The sequence below is a fragment of the Mercenaria mercenaria genome, chromosome 1, assembly GCF_021730395.1.
Source record: "Mercenaria mercenaria strain notata chromosome 1, MADL_Memer_1, whole genome shotgun sequence".
Classification (NCBI taxonomy): Eukaryota; Metazoa; Mollusca; class Bivalvia; order Venerida; family Veneridae; genus Mercenaria; species Mercenaria mercenaria.
The window spans coordinates 61,757,143-61,778,967 of record NC_069361.1 but is presented as its reverse complement, the minus strand read 5'-3'; the positions used below and the strand labels follow the sequence as shown (position 1 = coordinate 61,778,967).

At 36.8% G+C, this 21,825-nt stretch overlaps 1 protein-coding gene across 1 annotated transcript in view; it reads right to left on the bottom strand.

Moving 5' to 3' along the window:
• The window catches only part of LOC123536223 (uncharacterized), a 152,973-nt gene extending 139,096 nt beyond the window's left edge, over positions 1–13,877 (bottom strand). The window contains exons 1-2 of the mRNA XM_053550207.1: positions 12,876–13,877; positions 953–1,071 (exon numbers count right to left, since the gene is read on the bottom strand). Coding sequence (XP_053406182.1) covers positions 953–1,071; positions 12,876–12,935 — 179 coding nt within the window. The 5' untranslated portion in view covers positions 12,936–13,877. The remainder of the gene's footprint in view (positions 1–952; positions 1,072–12,875) is intronic.
• Between the last annotated feature and the right edge of the window lie 7,948 nt (positions 13,878–21,825).

The window sequence follows — 21,825 nt, the reverse complement described above, 5'->3', positions numbered from 1 at the left end:
TTATTGATTGGAAATGGTTTTCCATGTTCAGTCCCCTGTGACCTTGACCTTTGGCGGAGTGACCCCCCAAAACAATAGGGGTGTCGTCTACTCCATAAGCCCTGCCAGCCTATGAAGTTTAAAGGTTCCAGGTCAAATGGTTCTCCAGTTATTGATTGGAAATTCAGTGTGACACAGACGGACAGGGCAAAAACACTATGGGGGGGGGGGGGGGGGGGGGGGGGAACATAAATATATCTCAGTGAATATTATCCAAGGTGTTACAAATATATCTCTGTGAATCTCATTGAATCTGAAACAAATAATCTCAGTGAATCTAGAAAATCTCATCTAATCTGAAACAAATACATGTATATATGTCAGTGAATTTTACACAATCCGAGTTCATGAGAAGAAGTTGTTTACAGGCATTTCTATTTTCAGCTTCTCTCCTCCCCTAAACAGGACCAACAGCCCCCAATCGAACAATGTTGGGACAGAACAATATAGTGATGCTACAGACCAAGTTTTAATAGACCCATCAAGGGGTTCATGACCAGAAGTCATCCTCATTTGAACAATATTGGGAGAGGACCTCATAATGATATTACAGACCAAGTTTGATGAACATCCATCATGCTGATCATGAAGAGTAGTTGGTTTAAAGTTTTTTTCTATTTTTAGTTCTTGCACAGCCCCTAAAAGGGTTCAAACAAAACCATTTGAAAAAAATTGAGAGTGGAACTTTACAGGATGCTACAGACCAAGTTTCAACTGTTTGGGGGTAATTCTGACCAGTAACTTCAGAAGAGAAGATGTTTATGGAAATTGTGAACCATGGACAATGCCTAACAGAAGATTGGCAACAAATGACAGATGCCGCATCATCCACCTATACTTATACTTCACCTTGGAGCTTTGGTTCAGGTAAGCTAAAAAATTCATCTTGAGGCATGTGCCTTTCAATACATACCCTTCTTCTAGCACAGTTTGTGACACCAACCCGGACAACCTGTAACACAGTCTCTTTGGTATCTTTTTGAACAGTCTCTGAGGTCTTGCTTTCCTGTGGCACTGATCTGAGCCATGGGTCTGAAATATATTTAGGTTAAGTTTAAGTTTTAAAACAAGTATCTGTCTCCTCATTGTTTTTACACAAACAAGAGGCCCAGGAGACAATAAAGATCCTACCTGTCTGCCTGCATCAGGTGGTTTCCCCAACCTGGGGGTTAATAAGAAACAAAGTATAAGTAAGATTCAAGAACACTTGTTCTTCACAGGCAGACACATATTTTTTCCTTGCCTGTTTTAATATCACACATTCCTGAGGATAGTGACAGAAAACACTACTTCTGCCTGGGAAAGACAAGGATATCCCAGTAGTAGAACACCTTAACAATCCTATAGCAAAAAGTCAACCTACATGCTAAGCGCATTTTCATGCCATAATTAATATTTGTTATTTTATAAACTACATGTGTGATACTTTCAGTTACTACATGTATATCTTCTGAAATTTTGCAATTATAGGCAAAAACAAGATCTGCCTTATGACAGTGCGCTCAACTACTGAAGCCTTTCTTACCCAACACTAGTTTACATACAAGAGAGTCATACTGGCCCCAGTCCGCTCACTGAGTTACACTGCTTGCTTCAACAGTTTTGGTAGATGGTTATGCAAGGAAAATGTCTGTGAAATTATTTTCATGTAGTGCCTGTGTTAGTAGGGCATCTAGGAAGCAACTTGAGTGAAATAGTTCCTTTGGAGCTTCCCACTTCCCTCAAAAGTAACATCAAAGCGAAATTCAAGTCGCCTGATTTTTTATTCACACTCCACTAATTATAGGCCTGTTGACACTTTACTCGAATACACATCAGATGGCATAATTCAAGCTCTGTCTACTTCACTTAATAATGAGAAGTGGAAGGCGCTTGTTTTGTATACTGATTGTTGATAAATTAGGCACACTGTGTGTGTGACACACCCTATTACTTGATGTCCTCCATGCCGAGGGATGCGGCTACCACAGAGGTCAGAAATCAGTAACGGCGAGTAGGGGTGTTAGTTTTTAAGCTGTATTTTTTTTATTTTGACTTTCCATGAAGATATTCTGGTGAAGGCATACGCGTAAATGCCTAAGCACATTGTAAAAGTAATCCTGGTCGCCAACATTGCGAAATAAAGAAGTATTCAGCTGTTTAAAGTGGACATTTATTAAAATTGATGTGAAAATCATATTCAACGACCCAATTCGAAGTGTTTACGAAATAAATTGATCGGATTTACCTCACACGTCAAATGATCAATCATCTGGGGATAATCCTGGCAAGTTTCAAGTCTGTCCGTACGTCTACACTGACGTTCTGGCCCTCCAAAGGGACCCAGGTATGGTCAGGTATGATAAACTTTACCGCAGAGGGCATTTTTAAATGATGCCCATCCCGCCCAGGAGTCAAAATATAGGATACCGTTTACGGCAGAGGGAAATTTGCTGTAAAAACGTCTATTATGGCTGTTTGTTTCGCTTTTAAGACCTTGAAGGTCATGAAATTATTTGCAGTATGCATTGTTTATACTTAAGTCTAATAATGGACGATTTTCAATGGAGAACACCGCTGTAACACAGTATTAATCAGTCTAGATTGTATTTCTATTTATCTCCTACATTGTATACAATCTGCTACATGTATAGAATTGTTTTGCTACTGTAAATCTTTGCTTTGTAAGTTCATTTTTGTTTCAATTTCTTTTAACCCAAGTTACATCAAAATCCCTCCATGCATGAAGAAGAAGTGTTCCAGACAAAGTCATTCTTGTATCTGACCTTTGGCATCTATGTCTGACCTTGACCTTCGACCTAGGGACCAGGTTCTTATGCATGACACTCCCTCTCATAGTGGTGAACATTTGTGCCAAGTAATATTCAAATCCTGTTTTGCATGACAAAGTTATACACCGGACAGGAAAAATGTCCCATTAACCTTTGATCTCCAAGTGTGACCTTGACCTTAAGGCTAGGGTTCTGGGTTTTGCGCATGACACGTTGTTTCATCATGTGGAACATTTATGCCAAGTAATATTAAAATCCCTTGATGGATGTCAGAGTTCTAGACCGGACAGGAAAAAACCCTATTGACCTTTGACCTCCAATTGTAACCTTGACTTTTGTGCTATGGGTCCGGGTTTTGCGCATGACACATCATCTCATCATGGGGAACATTTGTGCCATGCTTCATGGATGGCAGAGTTATAGACCGGACAGGAAACAGACCCTGTTCATGCAATGTCAACATTTGACTGCCAAATGTGACATTGACCTTTGAGCTAGGGGTCTGAAAGTTGTGCATGACACATCCTCTTATTATGAGGTACATTTGTGCTAAGTAATATTAAAATCCCTTCATGGATGGCAGAGTTATGGTTGGATTTAACATCGCACCGACACATGATAGGTCATATGGCGACTTTCCAGCTTTAATGGTGGAGGAAGACCCCAGGTGCCCCTCTGTGCATTATTTCATCACGAGCGGGCACCTGGGTAGAACCACCGACCTTCCGTAAGCCAGCTGGATGGCTTCCTCACATGAAGAATTAACGCCCCGAGTGAGGCTCGAACCCACATCGATGAGAGGCAAGTGATTTGAAGTCAGCGACCTTAACCACTCGGCCCCGGAGGCCCCTTGCAGAGTTATTTATGTGCATGAAACATCGTCTCATCATAGGGGACATTTGTGCCAAGTAATATTAAAATCTCTTCATGGATGACAGAGTTATGGACCGGACACGAAACAGACCCTGTTCATGCCATGTTAACATTTGACTGCCAAGTGTGACCTTGACCTTTGAGCTAGGGGCCTGAAAGTTGTGCATGACACATCATCTTATTATGAGGTACATCTGTGCCAAGTAATATTAAAATCCCTTCATGGATGGCAGTTATGGACCGGACAGGAAAAAAGCCCTGTTGAGATTTGACCTCCAATTGTGACCTTGACCTTTAAGCTAGGGGTCTGGGTTTCTGGCATGACACTTCGTCTCATCACGGAACATTTTGCCAATAATTTAAAATCCTTTGATGACAGAGTTTGGACCTGGACTGAATTGCGACGTAGGGACGCCACAATTAGTTGTGGCCAAATAGCAAAACCATTTTTAAGAGGCCACATGACCCAAATAACTGCTGAACACCAAAAGGCCTAAATATTCGAAAAAATTCCACATTAACATGTTTAATTTACGTAAAAAAAAACATCCGAGGTAAAACTGTATAGCGGTTACAATAGAATCGTGCCGACTATCACCGATCAATAATATTATACACAGCGTGTCACACATAATCCAATATTTAGCAATACACGAAGACAATACATGATGTCGATACCGAATTACACCTCTGGGCATAATTTAAAACTTCGCCGAGTCACAAGAGTGTTCCTCCACGCAAGAACGATTATCAGTCAATCTGATTCGCCAAATTAAGCCCCGCCTACTATTACAAAAGCAAATGAAACGAAATATTTGCTGAGCGCTTCGTCTAAAGCCCCACCCATTTTCTTGAGCCTAAAACGCTATTATCTAAGTTATTTTTAATATCAAGCCGATTCGCCGAAGTAATTGATAATAATGACAATTCGAAGATATTATAGATAAATTTGCGCGATCGATATTTAGATAAATTTGCGCGATCATAAAATATTACTTTTAAATAAATCTATGCACTCGTAAATTTCAGTAGCGTATTTCAGAGCGTTCGTAAAATTTCAGTCGAAGAATCTTTGAGATTCAAATGAACTAAAGCAGTTCATTTGGTTCTTTTACGTGCCCAACGTATAGCATTGATACATGGCCCCATCCAAGGGCATCAAAATAAAGAGCTACTTGTACCATCAGGTGGTATTTTCACTATTTATTTTTATGTATGAAAGTTGTAGAAATTTAGATTTATATATAACGAAACTTTAAGCTTTTTAAAAAACTTTTCAAGTCAGAAAATAAAATAAAACACGCTGTTTTGGATAAATTACCTTATATAAATTTTGAAATAAAAAGTTAGAAATTAAAGAGCTAAATGTTCATGTTTTAGAAACATCTTAGTAGTGAAAAATGACCATTAAAGGGAGATAATTCAAAATTGGTAAACTCTATATTGGGATAGTTTTATAGATTTGTTTTGAAAATTGATGAGAAGATTAAAACCTATTTTTGATTCAATGTGATATTAGGATAGACTGGTTCAAAAGCAAATTGCATGGTTAAAGTATGAAATGAAAAAGAGATTGAAAAAAAAAATGGTATATAATTTTGAACTGACTACTTATCCTTACATGATAAATCAATGTTAATGTGTATGCATCTGCTTGTTGAGTTATTTGTGGAATGTAGAAAATAAATTTTAACAAGAGGACCATGATGGTCCTGAATCGCTCACCTATCCCCAAATGACCCAGGTTCAACTGAGTATGACGTCGTTATTTACATTTAATTTGTAAATACAGAGGTAACTGTTTTAGGTTACAAATGTGACCTAGATATACATCAAATAAAAATTTGACAATTTCATGAAGATCCATTGAATCAATATTGGCATCAGAGTCACAAGTTTTCTATTATGTGATCCTAATTAACCTGGTTTTTAAACTTCGTGACCACTTTAAACTCGACCAGAAGATATCATCAAGATGAAATTACCACCATTTTCATGAAGACATGAAAAATATTGGCCTCTCTAAAGGCACAAGTTTTCTATTGTGCCTACTGACAAGTTTTTTTGATACAGCACATTGACCATTACGAACTGATAGATATCACCAATTCGAAATTCTACCAATTTCTGATGATCATTAGAAATTTGGCCTCTAGAGATACAATTATTTTAATAATTTTATGACCTACTGATAGTTTTGACCCTACTGACCGTTTAGAAATTTCATGATTTGAGATATCAATGAATAAAGCAGTTCATTTTTCTGACCAAAGTATCATGAAGGATCTCAGGGATAAAATAAGGCACTCTAGGAGGTCACTAACTTTTTATTTATTTAGATTATGACCTAGTTTTTAAACACGTAAATCCGCTGTTTTGGAATATGTACCTAGATATTTTCAAGTAAAATTTAGACAAGTTCTTTCATGAAATCTATTGAAAATATGCCTTAAGAGGGATACACAAGGTTTCTATTTTAGACCTACTGTACTAGATTTTTTGACGATGTGAGACCAGTTCGAACTTGACCTAGATATCATTCAAGGTGAACGTTCATTAACAAATTTCATGTAAAATCCATTGAAAATATGGCCTAAGAGATGGTCATAAGTTTTGTGCTATTTTTAATCTATGATATGTTTTTTGACCACTGCCGTAGTATTGTCGGAACTTGACCTAATATTTAAGGGAACATCTGGACCGAATCTCATGAAGTCTCAATGACAAATATGGCTCTAGAGAGGTCACAAGTGTTTTTCTATTTTTAGATCTATGACCTAGTTTTTAACCACTGACATTGAACTCTAGATATCATCAAGATGAACATTCTGACCAATTTTCATGAAGATCCATTGACAAATATGGCTCTAGAGAGGTCACAAGGTTTTTCTATTTTTAGACCTAATGACCTAGTTTTTGAACCTACGTGACCGAGTTTCGAAACTTGACCTAGATATCATCAAGTAACATTCTACCAATATTCATGAAGATCTCATGAAAATATGGCCTCTAGAGAGGTCACAAGGTTTTTCTATTTTTAGACCTACTGACCTAGTTTTTGACCCCACGTGACCCAGTTTCGAACTTGACCTAGATATCATCAAGGTGAACATTCTGACCAATTTTCATGAAGATCTTTTGAAATATATGGCCTCTAGAGAGGTCACAAGGTTTTTCTATTTTTAGACCTACTGACCTAGTTTTTGATGGCACGTGACCCAGTTTCGAACTTGACCTAGATATCATCAAGATGAACATTCTGACCAACTTTCATAAAGATCCCATGAAAAATGTGACCTCTAGAGTGGTCACAAGCAAAAGTTTACGGACGCACGGACGCACGTACGCATGGACGGACGACGGACACCGCACAATCACAAAAGCTCACCTTGTCACTTTGTGACAGGTGAGCTAAAAACTGAACTAATTCAGTGATATTATATTCATTCTAATTTTTTCGACACTATTCATCCTCCGTCCGCCACGCGCAACTTTTTCTTTAAAAAATTTAAGTGGCGGAAAAAAAAATGTACCCAGTGGAAACCCTGCTATAGTAAACCGAGCACGCTCAGACAATTTCATGGAAGAAAGATTTTCATGTACAAAAAAGTTTAATTATATCTATAATGTACGGGACATTTTTCTTATCGTAATTCACTAATTACTGTGACATTCTCCATTTAATTGTACTGACTTTTAGTAAGCCAAGACATTTAACATAACTGTGGCGTTTTGATTACGTTGATACAAGCTATGTTTCAATATAATTTTGCAGAGCTTTATTGGAAAAACAATATTTTGCTAACTTCATGTTCGAATCAATAGACAAGCAACATTTCCTGGAATTTAGCTGTTGAATGTTTTACAGCACTCACAATTTCTGCAAAACATTACAGAAAGGTAAGAATGAGGAGTTGCTAAAACTTTTTAAATTTAATTTTTTTTTGGTTGGATTTAACGTCGCACCGACACATGATAGGTCATATGACGACTTTCCAGCTTTTAATGGTGGATGAAGATTCCAGGTGCCCCTCCGTGCATTATTTTAAATTTAATGCCAATTTCATCATGTTTACACTTAATTATGGGACACTTCTTATATCTACAGGACATTCTCTTCATGTAAATAACTACACACAGAAACTGAATTCTACATGTTAATACGTTTTGAAGAAGCTACAATTTCTGAAACATTACAAATCTTGCATATGCGATTTCGAAAGTAGTCTGAAAAATTCGTAACAGACCTCGATTCTGTGTTTTAAGTGTCCAGAATTAAAATTAACCAAATCGGCACGCAGGATGCAGACGATATTTGCATGCATCCAAACTGAGTACGAGGGTAATAACGAACTAAAAGAACTTTAAAAATGGCAAAAAGTAACATCTGCATTATATACTCCTTTCTCATGGTACTGGGGCTTTCATGATACTGGTGTAAACAGTTTTCTGGCGAGACTTTAATGTTAGCCCCGCCTACCAGATGTTGACATAATTACTGGAGCAAAACGGAAGCCTCACTTCCGCATCACACGTTTTTGCGAAAATGTCAGGATTACTGGAGTTATTTACCTTTTTAGACAAAACCATTTAAAACACGATTTTCTACCTTTGATTCCCACCCCCTGTGTCAAATAATCCTCTATATTTCCTTTAAACAGTGTTTTTTATCAGGAATTTTTAGCGAAAATATCGTCTGACAGATTGCTGATGACGTCACCAAACCGGAAGCAAGATTGTTTCTATATTTAGGACATTTCTGAGAAATGAATGTACGGCATGCCGTTAAGGCAAAAATAATGGAATTACATCATAATGCAAAATATAATGATACCCAGTTTAAGCTCCAGTACAACCTGTGCATTTATTATATGTGTCTGTCATTTAAAAAAGATTATAATGTATATTCTCACAAGATAAATTTGCTACTCTTTAATATGGTAGCTGGTGAGTTTCTTGCCAAACTTTTAGACCTAGATAGATATAGGTCTAAAAGAATAGATTAGATATCACTTGTAAAAAGTATATTTTTGGTAATATGCAGTGTAAATGTAAGATTGTTCAGTGTTCTTTTTGTGTTGAAAAAACTTTTGAAATTTGTCTGAAATCATAGACTGTAAACTTACCTGAAGTACAGGGAAATATTAATATAATTGTGTATCAGGCTTTCCATAGTTGACACTTTTTTATGATTACACAGGTATCATGGGAAACAACTTTGACTAGGCATCATACTCAGTGGGAATTGATAAATAATAACCAGATAATTAGTTTTTAATTCATTATAACAGTGAGAAAGGATGTAGGAAGCAGCAAAGAAATAAACAATTGAGGTGAATTGTTTTCTTTAGTTTCGTTCATTTAGCGCACGTTAAGTACACGGGTATCATGAGAAACAAGGTTAATTGTGCAACGATCCAACGATATTCTCGATATCGACATTATAGGATAAATCCCGTTTTCCGGTATTAGCCACCAATAAACATCCGTTCCCAGTTTTACGGTGAGGGGGGTATCTGCCATTACACTATATAGCGGTAGTGTTTAGATTATCCTTTTTTCAAGGTTTAAACAAAGAAAATGAATAAAACAGTAGGAAGTGTCTAGGGGTACAGATCCGTACCTCTAGAATCTGATTCTAGAGGTACGAATCCGTACCTCTAAGCAAGACTGTTAGGGGTTTTCTAGGGGTACGGACAGCCATTTTTCCAGAGATTAAGGGTCATTTACATTTCAAATTTTATTGAAACTGAAATAACAAATAAGACTTCATCAGTATTCACCTTAAAGTTGGATTAAATGGTTTACAAATAACAACGTTCATCCGATTTGTTACATTTTCCTTCGAAACGTAAATTACCGAGGAACACCAAATAAATGAAGAGGATTCAAATTGACAGAAAAAAAGATATAAAGATTTTAAAAGAATAATGTTAAATATGTTCAATGTGAAAAAAAACCACACACTATTTTTAATGATAATAAACCCTTACGGTATAATGTTTTCCGCACATTTGGTAGCCATTACAAGATACAAAGAACGTTTTTACAGTTTCTTTTACATAATGTTGGCAAAGAAGTTGATGTTGGTAATTGATTATTAAACAATATCAGTTCCGTGCCGATTATCATTATATCTTGTTTACATACAAAATAAACAGATGCATATCATTATGCCTATTTTTTCTGCTGAATTTCATATAGATCTATAATTTATTCAACAGTTAGATCTAGATTCGCTCATTTATCTTTTAACAACAGTTTGTTTAACAATAAATTAATCGGAACGGAACAGTGTATTCATTTGGAGTTCCTGAGTTATTTAGGTTTCGAAAAGGAAGGTTAACAATTGGGTAAACGCTGGTATCTGTAAATCATTTTTAAGAGAGTTTTAAGTGAACAAAGGTTAGGTCTTATTTGTTATTTCATTTTCAACAAAATTTAAGATGCGAATGACCCTAAATCTCTAGAAAAAGGAGGTCCGTACCCCTAGAAACAGGACTTCCATTAAGCGGCGTCCTGGCGTAAAATACGCCAAAAATTATGATCCGTACGCCAATACACAATGTCAGAGGCATACAAAGGACTTCCGATATTTTCAAAGAACAACAAAATCAATACACCGTGACGTAACTTCACTCGAATGACGTGATTAGCTCCGCCCCGTAACTAATCAAAGTAGTTAAACTCTTGATTGACAGTCTCGTAAAAACTGCCCGCATTGTTTGAAGTGTGAGACTAGTGTGAAAGCATCGTGATTGATAGAGAATGTCGGTAAATGTAAACCGTTATAAATCCAGATCAGCTGACATGTTTAGAATGCGCTTATTGCCGACAATAAAACATTACATGCATTTGGCTCGGATTAAGTTGATGAAAGAAGCTCCAAAGTCGGAAGACAAAGTAAGTGGAAAATTTATCGATAATTTCAGCACAAAAAAGTTGAAAAAACCTCAGCAAGTAACTAGCAAATAACATTTCACATCCAGTTTAAATTAAAACGTTTTTTTTCCGATTGGTTATAAATTTGCTCCTTACCTTGGATTTTCGTAAATGATAAATCCTACTTTCACAGTAATTTTTAGAAAAAAAACCCCAACAAAACATTCAATTTGTCTTCTATTAAGAACTGATATCTCTGACACATTTTGATGAATAGCCTAAAACAAACACAAGCCCATGGCAGCTAAACGTCCGCAAAATTTTTCTTTATTGATTTTCCTTGATCGGTCAGGGGTGTAACTGTTTTAAGTTATGTAACCTATTTCAGTTACTTTTTCAAGCATTTTATAACCTGTATTAGTTATAAAAAATAGTTAACTCAGGTAAGTTATTCAAAAAAAAGTCTTTTTGCTGTTCTCACAAAGTGACCTTTAAAGTGAAATTAGTAGCAAACTGAGGTTAATCAAATTCTCTTTTAGTCTCAGCATGACCTGATAAGCATAATGGGATAATAATGAGATATTAAAAGTTTTATAGCTTTAAAGCTTTTGCGTAAACCTTTATCAGCCTTGCGTAAAAATTTTTACCGCACACACAGTGCGGCAGTTTTCCTTTGATCTTTGCAGTATGTTAAACATGGTAACACACATTATACTACAAAATCTGTGCTGATATTTTACAAAACTGTTACGATATATATCAACACAGAAATCTCTATAGAGTTTCATTAGAAAAAAACTGTTGCGATATATATCAGCACAGTAAAACTGTTCCGACTGGCCTCGACGATATGTGCAGAGAAAAATACCCTCGATGTACCCCTAGCTCTGATATAACCTGGTAACACACTCTCACACATACTATAGCTATTACTTACTGCATAGCTGGAAAGATAAAAGGCCAAGGATTCAGGAAATAATTGCATTAGTCACATTCAAAATGAGGAATTGGCACAGGAGGGCTTTGTAATATTTTATGATAACTGATACAAGTTATGAAAGTTTAACCAATAACTCAAATGGGTTATAAACTGCGATAACTTGAAACAGTTACACCCCTGACTGTTGATGTGGGATGAAAGTTAACTGGTTGGGTATTGCGAATGAATGACGTAATTTGATATAATTCTACTCCAAGTAAAAAGTACTTTAGATTTTTTAAAGTGGATTTTCATTATGTAGCTGAACAACAGTAAGTTCCTTGATTTTAATAAAAATGCTGACTGCTGCTATATGTATAATGAAACAATAAAATATTTTTTTTGTAAAATAAAGTATTTTCTAATCATTCTAGTGGTCCTTTTCTCTAAATTCTGTTACTTTACACATTGTTCTGAACCAATTAGATATGATGATGATAGTAATGATGATGATGATGATATTGAAGGTCATTTTACAAAGTGATACTACGTAGGACTCCAAGAAAATTTAAGAGGGACTCCAAAATCTGAATGTTCGGCAGTCCTGACTCCATGAAATTGAATCCTAATGGAAGCCCTGTAGAAAAACCCTAAAAGGCTTGTCTAGAGGTACGGATCCGTACCTCTTGAATCAGATTCTAGAGGTACGGATCCATACCCCTAGACACTGTATAAAATGTATTGCAGATTATCATAAAACAGTATTTTAATTAAGATGTAGCAAAAATATCCTCAAAGTTTACTTTATTTTTGAAATTTTATCTTTTATTTTACACTGCCGCTTCCGTGGCTCGTATCGAAGGTGTGAAATCATTCACAATTTTCAAGGTTAACAAATTATTTTTGCAAAAATTTTGTTGCCGAGGTCGTAAAGTAATATTTTCATTGTGAGAAAGTAAGAACTTTCCTAAATCCTTATCGTCTGACAAAAATAATCGCTAATATTGTACACGGTCTTTATATCGTTTAATCTTGCCAGCCCCCCTGACCCGGCCTATTTACGGAAATACCGGAGGACGTGATTTATCCTATAATGTCGATATGGTCAATGATACTGGTAAATCTAGGCTGCATTTTGCATTTGAAAATCGTATTCTGATTAGCATTTGCTGAAGATTTTCCTTTCGAGAAAAATAAAGGAAAATAGGTATTAGATTTCTATACAGAAATGATAGAGTATTGAGTAAACGTTTTGTACGAGCACTACTACACGTACGGTGACTATTGCACTTGGTTTAAGTTTTAGTACGGTCCTTACACAAATTCTTGAAAAAGATAGTGCGACTGAAAATGAATGATTCATATGAAAATTATCTCTGACCACAACTTACCTCCCTGTTACATAATTTGCTTAATAAACTCGGTTCTTTCATCGTTGCTTGCTCTGCCATTCGTTATGGCCATTCGTTATTCCGTACTTAATTCAACACGTACCCCATATCAACTCGCACCAGTAAATGTTTTGTGACATACAAACGACTTGACCTTTAACTCTCATATTAACAAAATCTGCACAACAGCAAACAGAACACTTGGTTTCATAAAAAGTAACATCCAAACTAAAACAAGAAGGTTAAAGAAATAGTAAATAAAACTCTTGTCAGGCCTCAGGTAGAGTAGAGATACTCATTCTCAGTCTGGTCACCCTACACTAAACTTTAAATAATATCAATAAGATAGAAATGGTACAAAGAAGAGCAATCAGATGGATATACAACAACTATTCCGCATATGACAGTGTCTCAGATATGCAAAATTCTCTCGGTTTAAGATCTTTGGAGAATAGACGAACTAATGCAAAATTAATAATGTTTCACAAAAATGTCCATTCACTCGTAGCTATTCGTGTTCCTCTCTCTGTTGAAGACCTTTGGGCCCAGTTCAGACACACACACTTGAGGATGGCATATCAAAATACATATCTACTAAAAGAATTGAAGCAAAACCATCTCTTCCTTGGATAACTAAACTCATTAAGAAACTAATCCACAAAAGAGATCAGCTCTACAAAAATATTAAAAAAAACACTAATAAATACAAGTCAGATCATGAACAATGGGTAAAATTTAAAAAACTAAAATCTCAAATAAAAGCTAAAATTAAACAATCATATGATTCTTATTTAGAAAACATTCTGAATCTTGCAGGTGATGATGGAACTGACACACAAAGTCAAGTCTGTACTAAAAAGCTCTATACCCTAATAAAAAACTCAAAACAATATTCACAAAAGGTATCCACACTAAAAGATCAAAACTCAGGCTCTCTTAAAAGTAACATCATTGAAAAAGCAAATATTCTTAACAAACAATTTCAATCAGTTTTTCCCCAGTTCACCACTCTCACTTAAACAGATATGTATACAAAACCTGAGGCTCCTGGACCCCAGAAATTACTGTACAAATACCCCCAAATGAGTGACATCATCCTCATCAGTAAAGTCGGTGTATTAAAGCTCAAATCACTTGCCGCTCATCGATGTGAGTTCGAGCCTCACTCGGGGCGTTGAATTCTTCATGTGAGGAAGCCATCCAGCTGGCTTACGGAAGGTCGGTGGTTCTACCCAGGTGCCCGCTCGTGATGAAATAATGCACGGAGGGGCACCTGGGGTCTTCCTCCACCATTAAAAGCTGGGAAGTCGCCATATGACCTATCATGTGTCGGTGCGACGTTAAATCCAACAACAACAAAAATATTAAAGCTCATTGCCAACCTCAATGCCAACAAAGCTGCCGGCTCTGACAATATAAGACCAATTGTCCTGAAGGAGCTGAGAGAGGAGGTTGCTGACATCATCACTGTTCTCTTTCGAAAGTCCCTGACCACCGGCAATATTTCCTATGACTAGACCAGTGCAAATGTCTGCCCTGTTTACAAAAAAGGAGATACCATTGACCCGACAAACTATCGCCCAATTTCCCTTACATGCATCCTCTGTAAAACCATTGAACACATAGTTGCCTCTCAACTGTCTTCTCACTTTACCACCCACATACTCTATGATTCAACATGGTTTCAGAGAAAGACGATCATGCGAGACTCAGCTCATTGAATTAATTGATTACCTTGTGAACAACCTCTCCTCTGATAACAAGCAGATCTTATACTCCTTGATTTTTCTAAAGCTTTTGATAAAGTAAACCACCTCAAACTCATACGCTCTTCAAGAACATGGTGTTTGTCCTCAAATTCAAAAATTGATTCGGTCTTTTCTCATTGGCCGTAGACATACTGTAGTTGTGGATGGTGACTGTTCTTCCGAAGTGCCTGTTACTTCTGGGGTACCCCAGGGATCAGTCCTAGCCCTCCTTTGTTTCCTTCTCTACATCAACCAGCTACCTTCCTCTGTGTTAAAATCTCAAGTCAGATTATTTGCTGATGACACTGCTGTGTACCTTACCATCAATTTCTCCTCAACATGATCTAAACAGCATGGTACTCTGGGAGAAGCAGTTGGACATGGAGTTCAATCCTTCAAAGTGGCAATTTATTCATATAACCAAAATCAAAACTGTGATTAAACACCGATATCTGTTCCATGGCCAAATTCTAGAATCTGTATCTAATGCTAAATATCTCGGACTAGATCTATCCGCTGACCTTAAGTCCAACGCAAATAGATCTCTTGGTTTCATTAAAAGGAATGTAACAACGAAAAATAAAAAAAAGTCAGAGAACTAGCATACAAATCCCTGGTCCGGTGTAATGAAGTATTTCGACCCCCATAGAATAATGACCCCCCGGTCATTATTCTATAGAAAAAGTGACCCCCCGGTCATAGTATTATGACCTCCAGATCATAGTACTATGACTCCCCCACGTGAAGTAAACTGAACCGCACGAAGAATATTGACTCCTATAAAAAAACGACCCCCGGTCATTTGGTCAAATTTAGTGATAACTCATGTATCTAAGGCCTCATTGCTGCATTTTATGCCCCCCACTCGGGGGAGGGGGCATATAGATTTGCCCTTGTCCGTCCGTCCGTCCGTCCGTCCTTCCGTTTGACGATTAGCCCCAGATACCATTACTTGACACAGAAATCAGAGCATTCCGCAACGGGAAAAGGGATTCTATTTCTAGACGCTGTATCTTGGTGTATACATTTTTTTCAGGAAAATAACAATTCACAATGCGTTCACAAAACACACCAGTGTCAATAATCCCTTCAAACTTCGGTATGAAGTAATTCTTCAGAAGAAAACTGCACAAGAAACTGCTAGCATAGAACTTAGTATTAATAGAAGTTGCAATACTTAGTAGTGGCAGTAAAGTACGGTAGCGGCAACAATAGAAAGTAGTAATAGTAGTAGTAGTAGTGGCAGTGTTAGTGGCAGTTGCAGTAGCAGCAGCAGAGGAATAAGTGACAGCAACAACAGCAGCAGGAGAAGAAGAGGTAGATGTACAAGACGTATTAGTGGAAGCAGGTATAGTGGTATCAGTAGTAGCAGTTGTAGTAGTAGTAGTAGAAGTAGTAGTAGTAGTAGTAGAAGAAGAAGAAGTACATGTAGTAATAGCAATAGAAGTAGCGGCACCAGTAGTAGTAGTACAATCAAAATGTTAACTATTGGCAATGGAGGGTATTAGAGTTGTAGATCTAGTAAAATTGTCCGTTAGGTTTGGTGGGGATCACTTTTTAATAGATATTATCGTCGAAAGTCTTTTTAGGAGCCGGGGTTTTACACGGAAAGAGTAACTTTTTTAAATAGAATAATGTCCGGGAATCGATATTGTATGAGAGTTCGAATGTAGTAATTTCGGCAGTGAGTATTTTACATGGAAGGAGTCACTTTTTCTATAGAATAATAACCGGGGTCGTTATTCTATGAGATTCGAAGGGAGTCATCTTTAGGGAGTCAGTATTTTACTTGGAGGGGTCAGTTTTTCTATAGAATAATGACCGGGGGGTCGTTATTCTATAGAGTTTTCAAAGGGAGTCAGTTTTTTATAAGGGGAGTCAATATTTTACAAGAAAGGAGTCACATTTTTAATAGAATAATGACCGGGGGTCGTTATTCTATGGGGGTCGAAATACTTCATTACACCCTGCCACAGGCTGAATATGCATCAACTACATGTATCTGGAGTACCTACACTAAATCCAACATTCAGAAGATAGAAATGGTCCAGAGACGTGCAATACGATGTGTAAAGAGGGACTACTCCCCTCTCTCGAGTGTAACAGCCATGCAGGAAAACCTGGGTTGGCGTTCCCTTGAACATCCGGCTCATGATGTTTAACAAAATATACCATAACCTAGTTGCAGTTAATCTCCCTCCAAGTCCCTAATAGGTTAACAAGACACATGCACCCTCTATCTCTACGAAAAATACAGGTTTCCTCTGATTACCACAAGTTCTCCTTCTTTCCTCACAGCATTGTACTTTGGAACAAACTCCGAAGTCACATTGCCATCCTGCCCGACCTTGATAAGTTCAAGCGGGCGGTTGTAAAGATGCAGTATTAGTTTGGATCCCAGTGTTTTTACTTTTTTGACTTTTTCACTATTAACATTTTAATCATCACTAGAACACTTTTCCAGTCTCACTTAACCTGACATGCTTTCACTGTCAGGTTTTATCTGTCTCTCTCACCTATTTACTAACAACCCGATGGATTGATGGAGGGATGGATGGATGGATAGATGGGTGGATGGATGAATGGATGGATGGATGGATACACACACCCTGGCCTATAGACAAATCCATACATTTTCAGTTATTACAAATTTTCCTTTTTTCCAAGTACTCTGGTCTTATGGAACAACATCCCGTCTGAAATTGTTTTCCTGCCCACGCTTGAAACTTTCAAGCAGACAGAAACCCAACATACATGCAGTTATTTTTATCAAAGTGCGCTGTATATCTAACACTTTTAACTGTTTCCAGTCTCAGTTTCTCACTTTGACATCTCACTGTCAATACTTTTGTAAAAATACCCGAAAGAGGAGTTAAGCAGTAAACGAAGATAGGTAGGTAGGTAGATAGGTTGGTAGATAGATTAGACAGACAGACAGACAGATATTTAAAGCTACTTCTATATAAGAGCAATCACGTTTATTTTCACAGAAATATTTGAGTATGTTTCTGAAAAACTGGCCAAAAACTGTACGCAACGCAGTTCCGGGTGGGTCGCTACGCAACACAGTTTTGTTTCTTACTTGCCGAGCCTTATAATTATTCCAATGAAAAGTCGTCCATGACCTAGGTTTACACCATATTTAACCTAAAGGCACACATTCTTTCATTTGAACGTCCCTTTGATTACATTTTATATATTTTATTCCTCTAAAGCAATGACCTGTATTTTTTCCTACTAAAATCAAATCTTCCTTCCACTCTTCATTGTGTATGGCATTATTTGGAACACTTCATCCGCAAAAAATATTCGTTATAATATGAGGTCCGGCTCGAGGGTAATCATTTAGATGATATCGAGGCTCTGTAGAGTTATGATACTAAACGACTGGTTCTTAAGTAACGTATACTCAACACTCAACAGAATTCAACAGAGTTCCTAATCGTTCAGTTTATATTGTATTACTATTTTGTTAATAATGTATGTAATTACAAGAAATTTCACGTACCGACATTTGAATAGGTACTGCAGCTAATTATTGATTTATTGTTGGCCTACTCACGGTCAACGTAACCGGATTAGGCGTTTTGGCCAATATTGCATATTTTGCACGTGCAGGTCTATAATTTGCAGGTCAAGAGGAGAACCCTTATTTTTATATATTGGTTTAACTGAACCTATTAACCAAGTATCGGGCAACATACCAGAGTTCAGAATAATATTAAACAATGAGCAATACAACGGGGCCATTATATTACGTGTAGTTTTTAACTATTCATTACTAATAAAATCAAATTGGGAAACAGCTTTACCACTGTTAGTTTTAAGATTAAGAATATAAGAGAGGCCAAAAGCATCCATCTGAACAAACGGACAGGATATTATAGCGACGCCACTGGCTCAGTTTGATGAAGATTCAACAAGTGGTTCATGAGAAGAAGTCATTTAAAGGTGTGTTTTATTCTTCCATTTTTATCTCTATCAGCCACCTAAAAGGGCCAATGCCCCTTATTTAAATAAACTTTAGAGAGGACGTTACAATGATTCTACAGACAAAATCTGATGAAGATGTATCAAGAACTTGTTTAAAGGCTGACAACTTGGCCGATATATAAACACTTGTGCATTCTGTAATTTGTGTAATGTAGCTATTTACCACATGATTTTGTCGCACAGTAAAATGTTCATTTTAGATAGAAAGAATTCAACTGTACAATAATTTTTTGTCGTAGTATAAAAATATATACCCGAAAACCTTTGATTTCCGTCTCCAACATAACTCCTCGAAGGGGTCCCATAGAGAGATGACGCAGCATCGACGAAGGCTCACCAGAACGAGGCTAAGACTAAAGGCTTATCAGTCAAGGTTATAACACACTAAATAGTTGTTGTTCTTTATTCTATATGAAACTGACCCATTTCCAATGACCGCAGCACACATCAGGACCCATTTTAAATTTCTGTAACTTACATTTTCTTGAAGAATATTGTCAGTGCTAACTAAAAAACAAAAGAAAAGTGGGGGTCATGTTTGATGCAAGAAAAATAATTTCAGTCAAACACACAAACTGCAAAATCAGCTAAAAAATGAGACCCCAAATTATACTGGTGGTGTATGATCTAAGTTTCCATGAAAAATTTTGTCATGTTGTTATTTCATTATGAAAATGCTACCTACATGTCAAGCATAGATCTGTCATGTGATTTGAGCAAAAAAATTGCAAAGAAAATAAGGCAAATAGCCCTACAGAGCAAAAAAACTGAGGACTATTTGTGTCCGCCATTATGCGACTACCATTTTTTTTCGCGCCATTTTTCTATTTAGTGTCTGTATGCCTATAAGAAAAACTTTTTTCTCTGACAGTGTGCCAGTTTCATTTGAAATGTACAAGAAACCCAAATGCATGAAGAAATACAATGTTTTAGCTTGATATCACCAGTTTCCAAGTTTTTACGCATTTTCAGTACCATAAGACAAAGCATCAGATTTTGTCAAAAATAGCTGTCGCGACATAATTTTAAGCAGTTACCCTAAATTCAGCCTTGTTTTGCCCTGTTTTGACATTTTCTACTCTGATCTGCATGCAAATTACACATTTAAACTGTTATATATGTTCACTTTTACCTCTGATGGCCAGAAAATAGCAATCAGTAGCCTATAAATATGCAGTTTTTGAAAAAAATACACCCAAAACAGTGAAAATGTGATATTTTTGGGTTTTATCCTCATTTTCAACAAAATTGCAATTAATTTGTCATTTTCAATCAAATTCTAATCAAACTAGCCCATTCCCACCATCATCTGGCCAGATTTCATTTTTTACCAATGTCATCTTATAGGTTATAACACACTAAATAGTTGTTGTTCTTTATTCTATATGAAACTGACCCATTTCCAATGACCGCAGCACACATCAGGACCCATTTTAAATTTCTGTAACTTACATTTTCTTGAAGAATATTGTCAGTGCTAACTAAAAATCAAAAGAAAAGTGGGGGTCATGTTTGATGCAAGAAAAATAATTTCAGTCAAACACACAAACTGCAAAATCAGCTAAAAAATGAGACCCCAAATTATACTGGTGGTGTATGATCTAAGTTTCCATGAAAAATTTTGTCATGTTGTTATTTCATTATGAAAATGCTACCTACATGTCAAGCATAGATCTGTCATGTGATTTGAGCAAAAAAATTGCAAAGAAAATAAGGCAAATAGCCCTATAGAGCAAAAAAACTGAGGACTATTTGTGTCCGCCATTATGCGACTACCATTTTTTTTCGCGCCATTTTTCTATTTAGTGTCTGTATGCCTCAAGCGTTTTTACTAATACATAGAAAAACGATTTTATTACCTTTTAGGACGAGGTACGTAAATATTTTGCTCAATAGTATGGTGGAATTTATTAAAATTACCGGAATACTTAAGGCTTCAGGTAAGTCCGTGTCTACTGGAACGACTAATACTAGACCTTCCTGACTACATTTATCAAAATTTATATTTACCATCTATTGATGGTTTCACGACCGCGATATTAGTTTTTCCCACGAACGAACCAACACAGCTATTAATGACAGTCTATACAGCGTGAATCGCTAATAGGCGATAACATCGTCGTTGTCATGAAATGACAAGTTTGCGAAATTGCAAACACGATCGCGTGAATCGCATAGATCTCGCTCGTTAGTTTCCGATTTGGACTTCCGATACAGCTGTAGATAGCGTGAAATGCTAGTGAAAGAAACTGGAATAAAACGATGAAAACGCAACTAGACTGAACCGCGGTTGTAAATATAAATATATATATTTTTCATCATGCCAGGCATATGCACTATTTGGGCGTAACGATTCGACCGGAAGATAGAATAAGAATTAGACTATATATAAAATGATTTATAAACAACAAAAATACAAAGCATATCGTACTCGTGGCTGACCAGCAAAAATTGGCATCTATCCGGTGCGGAAATAACGCGTCAAAAATAGATAGAGTTGTTGGGGCCCTCGAAAGGAAATTAGAGGAGTTCGCCCAGGCGGCGAAATCAATAAAAACTTTGACGAAATCGGTGACTTCTTTGCAAAAAGAGGGTAACACCTTAAACAGGAAAACATATTCCAATAAAAGCAGTAATGCCGACGCATCGTCCGTGGGGAAAAGACAAAATACATTTGTCAACGGACCAGCAATGACCGGATCTTCACGTCAACAGAACGAAATTGGAAATGGTACAGATGACGGAACTGGAAATACAACCGACGACAGTCAAGAAGATTCAAGTGATGACGAATGGGAAGGTTTCTTTGGCACACATAACAAGAAAACTGAACTTGAAAACGACTTGGAAGACTTTGAATCGTTTTTTGAAAAACAACAAGACATTGGGAAAGACATCTGTGATCAGCTAGCCACGATTATTAATAAAGCTCTCAGGGGGAAAACGGACGGAACGGAAGAAGAAAAACTGAACTCCTTCAAGGAAAATTACAAGAGACCAACCAATCTGTAGAATCTACAAATCCCTGAAGTTGATGGAATTTTGTGGCGGAATCTGTGGAAGGAAACGAAAATTTCCTGCCTTCTCAAATACCATTCGAGCAAATAACATAAGGTTTACTGAAGCATTCAAGACCAGGGCATAATGCAGAATTGATCACAAAGGAACACATTGAACATGCAGGGAAAATAAAAACTTGTGTATTGTTC